At 47.3% G+C, this 14518-nt stretch overlaps 2 protein-coding genes across 3 annotated transcripts; both read left to right on the top strand.

Annotated features, from left to right (window-relative positions):
- Window positions 1-3830: 3830 nt before the first annotated feature.
- Window positions 3831-8555, top strand: LOC121594723. The gene is made up of 2 exons (XM_041918343.1): window positions 3831-4889; window positions 8302-8555. Exons 1-2 carry the CDS (start codon window positions 4017-4019, stop codon window positions 8362-8364), a joined length of 936 nt encoding a protein of 311 aa, XP_041774277.1. The 5' UTR covers window positions 3831-4016; the 3' UTR covers window positions 8365-8555.
- Window positions 8556-8569: 14 nt separating this feature from the next.
- On the top strand, window positions 8570-14379 carry LOC121594715. Of its 2 annotated transcripts, none has more exons than XM_041918330.1 (2): window positions 8570-10587; window positions 13999-14379. In XM_041918330.1, the coding sequence occupies exons 1-2, from the start codon at window positions 8935-8937 to the stop codon at window positions 14059-14061; spliced, it is 1716 nt and encodes a 571-aa protein (XP_041774264.1). In that variant the 5' UTR covers window positions 8570-8934; the 3' UTR covers window positions 14062-14379. The 2 variants fall into 2 exon arrangements, with proteins under 2 accessions (XP_041774264.1, XP_041774266.1); XM_041918332.1 differs by lacking the exon at window positions 13999-14379 and adding an exon at window positions 13061-13101.
- The last annotated feature ends 139 nt before the right edge of the window (window positions 14380-14518 follow it).

Here is a 14518-nt window from a genome sequence, read left to right on the forward strand (position 1 = left end):
ATCATCTTCAGCACGGGTTAAGTGTCTTTTGAAGTGTTCGTCCAGGTCGAGTTCTTGAGAAATACCACTAATTGTTGAGATCGGAGTGATCTCCTCAACATTCCAAAATTGCTCGATACATTCCTTGAACTCATCTCCACATTCCAAAGAGTTACAACTACGCATGTACCGATTGGACGAATCAATGTTGCTCAATGATCCCCCTACTAACCAACCAAATTTGGAATTCAGAAGCCTAAGGCCATTGGATAACTGACGAACGCCGGAACGAAGAGCATCAAAGAAGACTCCAGCTCCTAGTATAGCATCAATCGAACCAGGATAACTGAAGCGGGCATCAGCAAGTGATTTCATGGGAGGCAATTCCGATTCAGCATACTCGATTACTCGGGTAGGTTGATCATTTAGTCCAGGAAGAAGGTACATATTTAATTGGCGCCGATATGTGCCATTGGTGGTAGTAATTGAAACTTGTGTTTTATTAGTTATTTGGATATTGCCGCTTACCCCATTCAGTATTAAGTATCCAGGTGTCAATGGTAGTCTGAGTCGTTGGGCAGCGTCAGTAGTGATGGCGTCCACTTGACTGCCCGAATCTATTATGCAGCGAATACGCTGCCATTTACCATCACCATCTTGCAACAGTAAAACCGCAGTTGCCAGTAGAACGTATTCCTGAGGAAGTGATAGGTTACCTGTAAGTGCGGGGTTGGTAGCCGCGCGCGTTAACTGCTTCTGTCTGGTTGGGGACCTGGTGCGATTAGGTCCTGGATGAGCAGGGCCCGATGACTTATTCACCGTACTATTTTCGAGTAGTGCCGTGCCCCTTGTGATTGGTGTACAGCAGGAACGGGCCACCGCGCGAGAGCGATGCAGCACAGCACCAACAGGATCAGGCACCGCGCATCCACGAAGCGATGATGAGCAGGAACGGGCCACCGCGCGAGAGCGATGCAGCGTAGCACCAACAGGATCAGGCACCGCGCAACCACGAAGCGATGATGAGCAGGAACGGGCCACCGCGCGAGAGCGATGATGAGCAGGAACGGGCCACCGCACGAGAGCGATGCAGCCCAGCACCAACAGGATCAGGTACCGTGCATCCACGAAGCGATGATGAGCAGGAACGGGCCACCGCACGAGAGCGGTGCAGCACAGCACCAACCGGATCTGGCACCGTGCATCCACGAAGCGATGATGAGCGGGAACGGATGGGCATGACGAATGGGGTGCGATGATAACCAGATAGTCACTTCTCACTCCCATTGCTTTCGACGTGCAGCATCGTATGGTGTTTCTTGAAGCATACTTGGCATCGTTTCTCGCAAGGGCATTTTGCTGCAGCATGCTGTCGGGAGAAGCAATTGATGCACTTACCTAAGGCCATTATGTAGTTGGTACGCTCCAAAAACGACCGCACGCGCGGTTTCTATGGCCTGTCGTTCCGATATCCGCATGCCGGCCTTCTGCGTGCACAGTAGCGGACAGCATCGCGCGCTCCGTCCGCGCCGGTGCGTGGTTTGTAGCGGGACGTTCCGTCCGGAAGTTATTTCCAGGTTTGGCCTTAGGTTCGTAGTAGAGGGTGTTGGCCAGCTGATCTAATTCGTTGCGGAGTGCCTTCCACGTAGGGATCTGCTGAGCATCCAGGCGGCGAGTGATCTGAGCAGCGGTTTCTTCGTCCAACTTACTCAAAACGAAACTCACAATCATACCATCTTCCACTGCTGATGCGGCTTGATCCATTTTGCCAGCAATCTGGCGCGCTGACGAGGTCGATGTTTCCACGGCGTCGATAAGCCGCATCAATGCCGTTGAAGACGCTGCTGTCAATTTCGGTAACGCGTACAGCTGCTGAAAGTGGCCGAGAAATGCCACGCGCTTTTTGTAGAAGCGTTCCTCAAGACGTTTCCACGCGTCTTGGAACGTCATTCCAGCATTTTCAAATGCTTCGCAGCTGTTACGGGCTATTTCGCACCGTTCAAAGCATTGCACGAGGAAGGCGTAGCATTCTGCATCTTCTTCCAATCCAGCCACGCGTTTGTTGAACCGCCCCGCGAACGCGGGCCACTCCGATGGCGATCCCGAAAATTTGGGTAGATCTAGCCGTGGGAGATGGTTCTTTTTTGCAACGACCGGCAGCATCGTCGTGTCGAGTGCTGGCGTCGTAAATATGTTCCCCGGGTGCAGCTCGGCCAAGGCGCACTTTGCCGTCGCGTACGCCTCGGTGAAGGGGACCCGTCTTGGATGCGGTCCCGCGAGACCCTCGAGCTGCACGAGAGCGTTTCTACCGTCGCTCCATAGCGACTCTAGTATTTCGGCCTTTATAGAAGCCATGGTTTTGGAAAGCTTTCCTTCGCGAGCCTCATCGAGTATCGCTTTAACTGCACCTTCCAGCGCAGTTAGCTGGCGCGCTACCTCGATGCTGTGCTCGCTGTCACCCGGCGTCGTCATGGCTGAAGCACTTGTAATATTTTATACGCTTACACGAAGCACTACACTCGCGTTGTATCACGTCAGGGTCACCAAATGTTTTTGCACGAAGCCGCGACACGAATATTTCCTCACGAATCTGGTATTTTCTTTCACTAAATTGTGCGATTAATCACGAAAGTATATTTCTGCGAATTCACTGCGAGATTTATTTCAATATAGATATCACTCACGAACACGTCTTCACGACCCGATGGCCTTCGAACGAAAGAGACCGATCTCCCGTTGCTTGATCCTTTGATCACTCTCTCGTCGGACGTTAGAGATCGCATTCCTCTTGCATTACACGTGGCGGCGATACGTGTCGTCACGCGATTGGTCGAGGGAAAGATTATAGTTGTTGTTTACCAACAGCGGTTCTAGTTTGACAGATGCGTTGTGGTGAAGTGAGAGAGAGGGACAGGTAGCACAGGCGAAACAAACACGGGCGAAATAGAGAGAGTAGGAATGGTTCATCCCGAAGGAGCTTCGCGTGCACGAAGACGAAAATCGACCTCTTTCTACCATCGCGCCAAGAGAAGAAAGTTCAGTGAATTTTTAATACAGTTTAATGAAATTAAGTGAATTAAGAAAACTGATGTTTCAACTTTAAATTCGCGAAAGAAAGAGCTTTGTTGCTGGACGCAACAATTTAAAAATTCACTACTTACGTTTCACGAGTCCTGGTAAGATGCGAACCCGCAGCGCCTTAGCGAAACCGCAATATCAGTGACGTGAAGCAAGAAGGAAACCTCACGGCTTGGAAAATGGAGGATAAGCAGTGTGGTGTGTGCAATGGTGCAAGTACGGAAAATGCAGTGGAGTGCGATCGATGCGAAGGAATGTTTCATCTTGCGTGCGTGAACGAAGATGAAACCGTGTACAGTAGGGATTGGACATGCCATCTGTGCACTCCTGAAACACCGCCCCCCACTTCATCTACCCTTCATCGTGCGACGCCCGTAGTAGCGACCCAACCAGCCCCGGTAGCAGTGGATACGAACATAGTGAATCTGGAACCATCCACCAGAGCAAGATCGACGGAAGTGATCACGCCCGTATCGAATCCTCCGAATGATCCATCAAAAGCAAGACCCACTCAAACTGCTGATTCTCCATTGGACAATCTTAGCAGAACCTTCCAACGTTTCTTGGAAGAAGCACGCGAGCCACGCAGGCAAGAGCCTGACGTGATACAACGGCTCGAATCCGTGCTAAACACCTTTGTTCAACGGATGAATCAAGAACAAAATCCGCAAGGATCACGCCGGGACAATCTCGGATCTACGGCGTTTTGTTCGAGTGATACAACCTTGAACATTAATCAGAGTCAGATACTAGCTAGACATTCCGATAACGCCCAGCTACCGACGTTCGCCGGTAACCCAGAGGAGTGGTCCGTGTTCGAAAACGCGTTTTATGAGACGACGGAACTATGTGGTTTCTCTGACGGAGAAAATATTATAAGGCTGCAACAAGCATTAAAAGGAGAAGCGTTTAAAACAGTCCAGGGGAGACTCAGGAAAGCAGCTAACCTCAAAGAAGTCATGCAAGAGCTCAAATCATCGTTCGGACGTCCAGAAGTAGTTGTGAAAACGTTGTTGAGCCAGATTCGACGACAGGTACCCCCGAGAGCAGAAAAGTTGGAGACGCTTGTGCAGTTCGCCGTATCCGTGGACGAAATGTGTGCTGCTGTGAGAAACAACGGGGTCGAGGAGCGTTATGATGGACCCGTGTTGGATGAGCTCGTTGGTCGTCTCCCTCCGATGATTAAGCTGATGTGGGGCATACACAGTCTTACGTTGTCAAAGGTCAACCTGGCTGCATTCGGAAAGTGGATGCAAACCATTAAGCATGCAGCCCAAGCGGTAACGAGCCCTGCAAATCTTATCGAACCACGATGCAGTAAGTATTTGCACATGCATACTACTAATCCCTCCTCGCAGAACTCCACAGAAGCCGTTTGTGCATGCGATAACGGCTGCGTTCGCTTATACGAATGTGACGGATACTGGCAGAAAAGCGTAGCAGATCGCTGGGACATCATTAAGCGGAACTACTTGTGTAAATGTTGTTTGAAAAAACATCGTGCGCCCTGTAAAGAGACGAGAGTATGCGGCAAAGACGGATGTACTGTAAAACACCACCCGTCACTACACAATTCGGCAGGTAAGGGAAAACACGAAGCAAATTTCTCTCACTCTACAGCCACCGACGAGAACATACTATTGCGATACGTGCCAGTTGAGCTGCAGGCTGTAGGAAAGACGATCAGAACAGTTGCTTTTCTCGACGAAGGAGCGTCAGTATCACTAATCGAACATTCGCTAGTTGACGAGCTGGAACTTGAAGGGACAAACCGACCTCTTTGTTTGAAATGGACTGGAGGACAACATCGCACTGAACCAGATTCAAAACAGGTGAGCGTAAATATAGTAGGAATATCCAGTGGTGCTCAGACCTTTGAAGCCTCTAATGTAAGAACGGTGAAAAGTCTTGGGTTGCCCTCGCAACGCGTTAAAATGGATCGTTTACGAACAAAATATCAGCATTTGTCATCCATTCCATTAGCACCATATGCTTCTGTACCTCCACGCATTCTCATAGGAATGAATAACTATCATCTCACTGTTCCATTAAAGACGATAGAAGGAAAAACAAATGAACCCGTCGCAACAAAGACGAGGCTAGGATGGGTAGTTTCGGGTTGCGATTCGTCGTCAACTTCTAACAACAGCAACATTTTGGCATTTCATCGAGCACATATTTGTGATTGTGCAGAAATAGAAACCAAAATTGATCAAGCTCTAAAAGGTAGTTTTGAGCTCGAAGAACCCACATGTAAAGGCGGCATAAACACTCTTTCAAATCATGAGGAACGGGCGAGTGTATTGCTGCGTAAACACACCTCACTACAAGGTGAGAGGTATGTCACTGGATTGTTGTGGCGCTATGATGACGTAAAACTGCCAAACAATCGAGCAATGGCTCTCAAACGCTTGGAATGTTTAGAACGCCGCATGGCAAAAGATGAGCACCTTCGAGAAATGATGGACCGAGTGCTGAAAGACCATGTTGAAAAGGGATATATTAGAAAATTATCAAATGAAGAGCATAAGTTTAAGCATCCTAGAAAGTGGTATCTACCAATCTTTCCTGTATTTAACCCCAATAAACCAAATAAGGTTAGAGTAGTGTGGGATGCAGCTGCAATAGTGAATGGAATTTCGCTTAATTCCATGTTATTGACTGGGCCAGACCTTTTTTCACCACTGCCGACTGTCCTAAGTCGGTTTAGAGAATATCGTGTTGCTATTGCCGCTGACATTCAAGAAATGTACCATCAGGTTATGATTAAAGAAGAGGATCTGATTAGCCAAAGATTCCTATGGCGAACGGACCGGTCGCAAGTTGAGCCCGATGAATATGAGATGCTGAGGATGACCTTTGGGTCAGCCTGTTCACCAACTTCCGCCCAATTTGTAAAGAATGTAAACGCGGACCGTTTCGCGGCCCGCTATCCTCTAGCCGTCGAATGTATTAAGCGTCATCACTACGTCGACGATATGCTTGCCAGTATAGAGAGTGTGACCGAGGCCACGAAGCTAGCACAAGATGTGAAATTTATTCACTCACAAGGAGGATTCAAGCTTCACAATTGGATGTCGAATTATGGCCAAGTATTAGATGGTGTTGGTAGTAGCAACAGCCGGGAGAAGGATATGAACCTCGATCCAACAGCTTGTACCCAGAAGGTCTTGGGAATGTGGTGGAACGCAAACGAAGATACGTTCCAATTCAAAGTGCCGTTAAAGGATGTAGATGTTCTACAAGGGATCGTGATACCAACCAAACGGCAAGTACTGAGCACGCTTATGACAATCTACGATCCGTTAGGCTTGATAGCAGGCTTTTTACTGTTCCTCAAAGTCTTATTGCAAGAAGTTTGGCGTTCTGGAATTGGGTGGGACGATCAAATACCCAATTCTCTGCAAGACAAATGGAAGGAGTGGTTAACTTGCATACCCCATCTGCAATCTATCAAGATTCCGCGATGTTACCGCACGTCCATCAGCTTAGAGAACTGCACGACACAGCTTCATATTTTTGTAGACGCCGGGAGAGACGGTTTCGCAGCCGTGGCGTACTTCCGATTCGAATCCGAAGATCAACGGGAAGTTGTGTTGATCGGCGCAAAAACTCGAGTAGCTCCGTTAAAATATACATCGATTCCCCGATTAGAGCTGCAAGCTGCAGTATTGGGAGTTAGACTGATGACAGGTATTCATCAATCACACCGGATAAAGATCCATAGACGCTTCTTGTGGACCGATTCAAAAGACGTTTTGTGTTGGCTCAACTCGGATCATCGAAATTATAGCGTCTACGTAGCTCATCGAGTAGGCGAAATATTAGAAAACTCGTCAGTAAAGGAATGGCAGTGGGTGCCGACTAAAAACAACGTAGCCGACGAAGGTACAAAATAGTCCAACCTTAACCGACACTGCACGACCGGAATGTGGTTTAAAGGACCAGCGTTCCTACAGCAACCGGAAAACGAGTGGCAAGTGCAAAGCTTCAGACCTTCAACTACTGAGGAAGAGTTACGCCAGACGGTTTCATATCATCGTGAATTATCCCCAGTAATTATCTTTGACAGATTTTCTGATTGGAAACGCCTGCATCGAGCCATCGCCTACATGTGGAGGTACATCAATAATTCTCGTCTGCCAAAAATGTCTCGATATTTTGGACCCCTTTCGCATCTCGAGCTACAACAAGCTGAGCAATCGATCATCAAGGAAGCGCAACGATTAGAGTTTCCAGAAGAATATCAGCTGCTTCTGCATGACAAATCAGGTACAAAGGGATCTAAAATGATTAACAAGAAAAGTTCTCTTTATAGACGTAGTGCATACATGGACGACGACGGTATCTTACGAGTACGAGGAAGAATCGATGCTTATCGTTACGCAAGCCATGACATGAAGAGGCCAATTATTCTTCCCAAAAAATCCTGGCTCACCGATCTGATTGTAACGGAGTACCACTGGAAATATAAACATCAAAATCATCAAACCGTAATGAATGAAGTGCAGCAAAAGTTCGATATTCCTGGCCTACGAAGCGCGTGCCACAGAGTGCGAAACAATTGCTTTAGATGTAGCCTTCGTAAAGCTTACCCTAAACCTCCAGTGATGAATGAGTTGCCGTTAGCTCGAGTGTCGCCGTACGCCAGACCGTTCTCCTACACAGGGATAGATTACTTCGGACCTTTTTTGGTCGCTGTTGGACGGAGACAGGAAAAGCGCTGGGGTGTGCTGTTCACGTGTCTAACAATACGGGCCATACACATAGAGGTGGCTCACAGCTTGAACACCAGCGCTTGCATCATCGCTATTCGCAATTTTATCGCACGTAGAGGGACTCCGATTGAAATCAGAACTGATCGTGGGACTAATTTCGTTGGCGCTGATCGTGAGTTGAAAGATGCGGCGAAGCAGATAAACACCGAGGAGCTGATAGATGAAATGTACCTCCCCGATACGACGTGGATATTCAACCCCCCCGGAGCACCACATTTCGGTGGTGCATGGGAGAGATTAATCCAATCAGTTAAACGCACCCTCTCCGGCATGCAATTTACCAAAACACCGACAGATACCGTTTTCGCCAATTGGTTTATTGAAGTAGAAAACATTATCAACTCTCGCCCACTAACACATGTATCGGTTGATAGTGAGGAAGAAGCCGTGTTAACGCCAAACCATTTTCTCTTGGGTTCATCTTCTGGAATAAAACCATTAACATCTCTTGATGATTCTTCCGCAGCCCTCAGGAACAACTGGAAGACGTCACAACTGTACGCAGATCAATTTTGGAAAAAATGGTTAGCTTCTTATCTGCCTACGCTCACCCGTCGCAGCAAATGGTTTGAGACCCAGCCGCCATTGCAATTAGGAGACCTCGTGCTGATTGTCGATGACGCCCTACCAAGAGGATGCTGGCCTAAGGGAAAAATCGTACAGCTCGTACCTTCGAAGGACGGAACAAATCGGCGTGTGCACGTACAGCTTGCGAACAAAAAGATTGCGTTGTGGTGAAGTGAGAGAGAGGGACAGGTAGCACAGGCGAAACAAACACGGGCGAAATAGAGAGAGTAGGAATGGTTCATCCCGAAGGAGCTTCGCGTGCACGAAGACGAAAATCGACCTCTTTCTACCATCGCACCAAGAGAAGAAAGTTCAGTGAATTTTTAATACAGTTTAATGAAATTAAGTGAATTAAGAAAACTGATGTTTCAACTTTAAATTCGCGAAAGAAAGAGCTTTGTTGCTGGACGCAACAATTTAAAAATTCACTACTTACGTTTCACGAGTCCTGGTAAGATGCGAACCCGCAGCGCCTTAGCGAAACCGCAATATCAGTGACGTGAAGCAAGAAGGAAACCTCACGGCTTGGAAAATGGAGGATAAGCAGTGTGGTGTGTGCAATGGTGCAAGTACGGAAAATGCAGTGGAGTGCGATCGATGCGAAGGAATGTTTCATCTTGCGTGCGTGAACGAAGATGAAACCGTGTACAGTAGGGATTGGACATGCCATCTGTGCACTCCTGAAACACCGCCCCCCACTTCATCTACCCTTCATCGTGCGACGCCCGTAGTAGCGACCCAACCAGCCCCGGTAGCAGTGGATACGAACATAGTGAATCTGGAACCATCCACCAGAGCAAGATCGACGGAAGTGATCACGCCCGTATCGAATCCTCCGAATGATCCATCAAAAGCAAGACCCACTCAAACTGCTGACTCTCCATTGGACAATCTTAGCAGAACCTTCCAACGTTTCTTGGAAGAAGCACGCGAGCCACGCAGGCAAGAGCCTGACGTGATACAACGGCTCGAATCCGTGCTAAACACCTTTGTTCAACGGATGAATCAAGAACAAAATCCGCAAGGATCACGCCGGGACAATCTCGGATCTACGGCGTTTTGTTCGAGTGATACAACCTTGAACATTAATCAGAGTCAGATACTAGCTAGACATTCCGTCAACGCCCAGCTACCGACGTTCGCCGGTAACCCAGAGGAGTGGTCCGTGTTCGAAAACGCGTTTTATGAGACGACGGAACTATGTGGTTTCTCTGACGGAGAAAATATTATAAGGCTGCAACAAGCATTAAAAGGAGAAGCGTTTAAAACAGTCCAGGGGAGACTCAGGAAAGCAGCTAACCTCAAAGAAGTCATGCAAGAGCTCAAATCATCGTTCGGACGTCCAGAAGTAGTTGTGAAAACGTTGTTGAGCCAGATTCGACGACAGGTACCCCCGAGAGCAGAAAAGTTGGAGACGCTTGTGCAGTTCGCCGTATCCGTGGACGAAATGTGTGCTGCTGTGAGAAACAACGGGGTCGAGGAGCGTTATGATGGACCCGTGTTGGATGAGCTCGTTGGTCGTCTCCCTCCGATGATTAAGCTGATGTGGGGCATACACAGTCTTACGTTGTCAAAGGTCAACCTGGCTGCATTCGGAAAGTGGATGCAAACCATTAAGCATGCAGCCCAAGCGGTAACGAGCCCTGCAAATCTTATCGAACCACGATGCAGTAAGTATTTGCACATGCATACTACTAATCCCTCCTCGCAGAACTCCACAGAAGCCGTTTGTGCATGCGATAACGGCTGCGTTCGCTTATACGAATGTGACGGATACTGGCAGAAAAGTGTAGCAGATCGCTGGGACATCATTAAGCGGAACTACTTGTGTAAATGTTGTTTGAAAAAACATCGTGCGCCCTGTAAAGAGACGAGAGTATGCGGCAAAGACGGATGTACTGTAAAACACCACCCGTCACTACACAATTCGGCAGGTAAGGGAAGACACGAAGCAAATTTCTTTCACTCTACAGCCACCGACGAGAACATACTATTGCGATACGTGCCAGTTGAGCTGCAGGCTGTAGGAAAGACGATCAGAACAGTTGCTTTTCTCGACGAAGGAGCGTCAGTATCGCTAATCGAACATTCGCTAGTTGACGAGCTGGAACTTGAAGGGACAAACCGACCTCTTTGTTTGAAATGGACTGGAGGACAACATCGCACTGAACGAGATTCAAAACAGGTGAGCGTAAATATAGTAGGAATATCCAGTGGTGCTCAGACCTTTGAAGCCTCTAATGTAAGAACGGTGAAAAGTCTTGGGTTGCCCTCGCAACGCGTTAAAATGGATCGTTTACGAACAAAATATCAGCATTTGTCATCCATTCCATTAGCACCATATGCTTCTGTACCTCCACGCATTCTCATAGGAATGAATAACTATCATCTCACTGTTCCATTAAAGACGATAGAAGGAAAAACAAATGAACCCGTCGCAACAAAGACGAGGCTAGGATGGGTAGTTTCGGGTTGCGATTCGTCGTCAACTTCTAACAACAGCAACATTTTGGCATTTCATCGAGCACATATTTGTGATTGTGCAGAAATAGAAACCAAAATTGATCAAGCTCTAAAAGGTAGTTTTGAGCTCGAAGAACCCACATGTAAAGGCGGCATAAACACTCTTTCAAATCATGAGGAACGGGCGAGTGTATTGCTGCGTAAACACACCTCACTACAAGGTGAGAGGTATGTCACTGGATTGTTGTGGCGCTATGATGACGTAAAACTGCCAAACAATCGAGCAATGGCTCTCAAACGCTTGGAATGTTTAGAACGCCGCATGGCAAAAGATGAGCACCTTCGAGAAATGATGGACCGAGTGCTGAAAGACCATGTTGAAAAGGGATATATTAGAAAATTATCAAATGAAGAGCATAAGTTTAAGCATCCTAGAAAGTGGTATCTACCAATCTTTCCTGTATTTAACCCCAATAAACCAAATAAGGTTAGAGTAGTGTGGGATGCAGCTGCAACAGTGAATGGAATTTCGCTTAATTCCATGTTATTGACTGGGCCAGACCTTTTTCACCACTGCCGACTGTCCTAAGTCGGTTTAGAGAATATCGTGTTGCTATTGCCGCTGACATTCAAGAAATGTACCATCAGGTTATGATTAAAGAAGAGGATCTGATTAGCCAAAGATTCCTATGGCGAACGGACCGGTCGCAAGTTGAGCCCGATGAATATGAGATGCTGAGGATGACCTTTGGGTCAGCCTGTTCACCAACTTCCGCCCAATTTGTAAAGAATGTAAACGCGGACCGTTTCGCGGCCCGCTATCCTCTAGCCGTCGAATGTATTAAGCGTCATCACTACGTCGACGATATGCTTGCCAGTATAGAGAGTGTGACCGAGGCCACGAAGCTAGCACAAGATGTGAAATTTATTCACTCACAAGGAGGATTCAAGCTTCACAATTGGATGTCGAATTATGGCCAAGTATTAGATGGTGTTGGTAGTAGCAACAGCCGGGAGAAGGATATGAACCTCGATCCAACAGCTTGTACCCAGAAGGTCTTGGGAATGTGGTGGAACGCAAACGAAGATACGTTCCAATTCAAAGTGCCGTTAAAGGATGTAGATGTTCTACAAGGGATCGTGATACCAACCAAACGGCAAGTACTGAGCACGCTTATGACAATCTACGATCCGTTAGGCTTGATAGCAGGCTTTTTACTGTTCCTCAAAGTCTTATTGCAAGAAGTTTGGCGTTCTGGAATTGGGTGGGACGATCAAATACCCAATTCTCTGCAAGACAAATGGAAGGAGTGGTTAACTTGCATACCCCATCTGCAATCTATCAAGATTCCGCGATGTTACCGCACGTCCATCAGCTTAGAGAACTGCACGACACAGCTTCATATTTTTGTAGACGCCGGGAGAGAAGGTTTCGCAGCCGTGGCGTACTTCCGATTCGAATCCGAAGATCAACGGGAAGTTGTGTTGATCGGCGCAAAAACTCGAGTAGCTCCGTTAAAATATACATCGATTCCCCGATTAGAGCTGCAAGCTGCAGTATTGGGAGTTAGACTGATGACAGGTATTCATCAATCACACCGGATAAAGATCCATAGACGCTTCTTGTGGACCGATTCAAAAGACGTTTTGTGTTGGCTCAACTCGGATCATCGAAATTATAGCGTCTACGTAGCTCATCGAGTAGGCGAAATATTAGAAAACTCGTCAGTAAAGGAATGGCAGTGGGTGCCGACTAAAAACAACGTAGCCGACGAAGGTACAAAATAGTCCAACCTTAACCGACACTGCACGACCGGAATGTGGTTTAAAGGACCAGCGTTCCTACAGCAACCGGAAAACGAGTGGCAAGTGCAAAGCTTCAGACCTTCAACTACTGAGGAAGAGTTACGCCAGACGGTTTCATATCATCGTGAATTATCCCCAGTAATTATCTTTGACAGATTTTCTGATTGGAAACGCCTGCATCGAGCCATCGCCTACATGTGGAGGTACATCAATAATTCTCGTCTGCCAAAAATGTCTCGATATTTTGGACCCCTTTCGCATCTCGAGCTACAACAAGCTGAGCAATCGATCATCAAGGAAGCGCAACGATTAGAGTTTCCAGAAGAATATCAGCTGCTTCTGCATGACAAATCAGGTACAAAGGGATCTAAAATGATTAACAAGAAAAGTTCTCTTTATAGACGTAGTGCATACATGGACGACGACGGTATCTTACGAGTACGAGGAAGAATCGATGCTTATCGTTACGCAAGCCATGACATGAAGAGGCCAATTATTCTTCCCAAAAAATCCTGGCTCACCGATCTGATTGTAACGGAGTACCACTGGAAATATAAACATCAAAATCATCAAACCGTAATGAATGAAGTGCAGCAAAAGTTCGATATTCCTGGCCTACGAAGCGCGTGCCACAGAGTGCGAAACAATTGCTTTAGATGTAGCCTTCGTAAAGCTTACCCTAAACCTCCAGTGATGAATGAGTTGCCGTTAGCTCGAGTGTCGCCGTACGCCAGACCGTTCTCCTACACAGGGATAGATTACTTCGGACCTTTTTTGGTCGCTGTTGGACGGAGACAGGAAAAGCGCTGGGGTGTGCTGTTCACGTGTCTAACAATACGGGCCATACACATAGAGGTGGCTCACAGCTTGAACACCAGCGCTTGCATCATCGCTATTCGCAATTTTATCGCACGTAGAGGGACTCCGATTGAAATCAGAACTGATCGTGGGACTAATTTCGTTGGCGCTGATCGTGAGTTGAAAGATGCGGCGAAGCAGATAAACACCGAGGAGCTGATAGATGAAATGTACCTCCCCGATACGACGTGGATATTCAACCCCCCCGGAGCACCACATTTCGGTGGTGCATGGGAGAGATTAATCCAATCAGTTAAACGCACCCTCTCCGGCATGCAATTTACCAAAACACCGACAGATACCGTTTTCGCCAATTGGTTTATTGAAGTAGAAAACATTATCAACTCTCGCCCACTAACACATGTATCGGTTGATAGTGAGGAAGAAGCCGTGTTAACGCCAAACCATTTTCTCTTGGGTTCATCTTCTGGAATAAAACCATTAACATCTCTTGATGATTCTTCCGCAGCCCTCAGGAACAACTGGAAGACGTCACAACTGTACGCAGATCAATTTTGGAAAAAATGGTTAGCTTCTTATCTGCCTACGCTCACCCGTCGCAGCAAATGGTTTGAGACCCAGCCGCCATTGCAATTAGGAGACCTCGTGCTGATTGTCGATGACGCCCTACCAAGAGGATGCTGGCCTAAGGGAAAAATCGTACAGCTCGTACCTTCGAAGGACGGAACAAATCGGCGTGTGCACGTACAGCTTGCGAACAAAAAGATTGCGTTGTGGTGAAGTGAGAGAGAGGGACAGGTAGCACAGGCGAAACAAACACGGGCGAAATAGAGAGAGTAGGAATGGTTCATCCCGAAGGAGCTTCGCGTGCACGAAGACGAAAATCGACCTCTTTCTACCATCGCACCAAGAGAAGAAAGTTCAGTGAATTTTTAATACAGTTTAATGAAATTAAGTGAATTAAGAAAACTGATGTTTCAACTTTAAATTCGCGAAAGAAAGAGCTTTGTTGCTGGACGCAACAATTT

This window comes from Anopheles merus, chromosome 2L, assembly GCF_017562075.2.
Source record: "Anopheles merus strain MAF chromosome 2L, AmerM5.1, whole genome shotgun sequence".
In the NCBI taxonomy this organism is placed as follows: domain Eukaryota; kingdom Metazoa; phylum Arthropoda; class Insecta; order Diptera; family Culicidae; genus Anopheles; species Anopheles merus.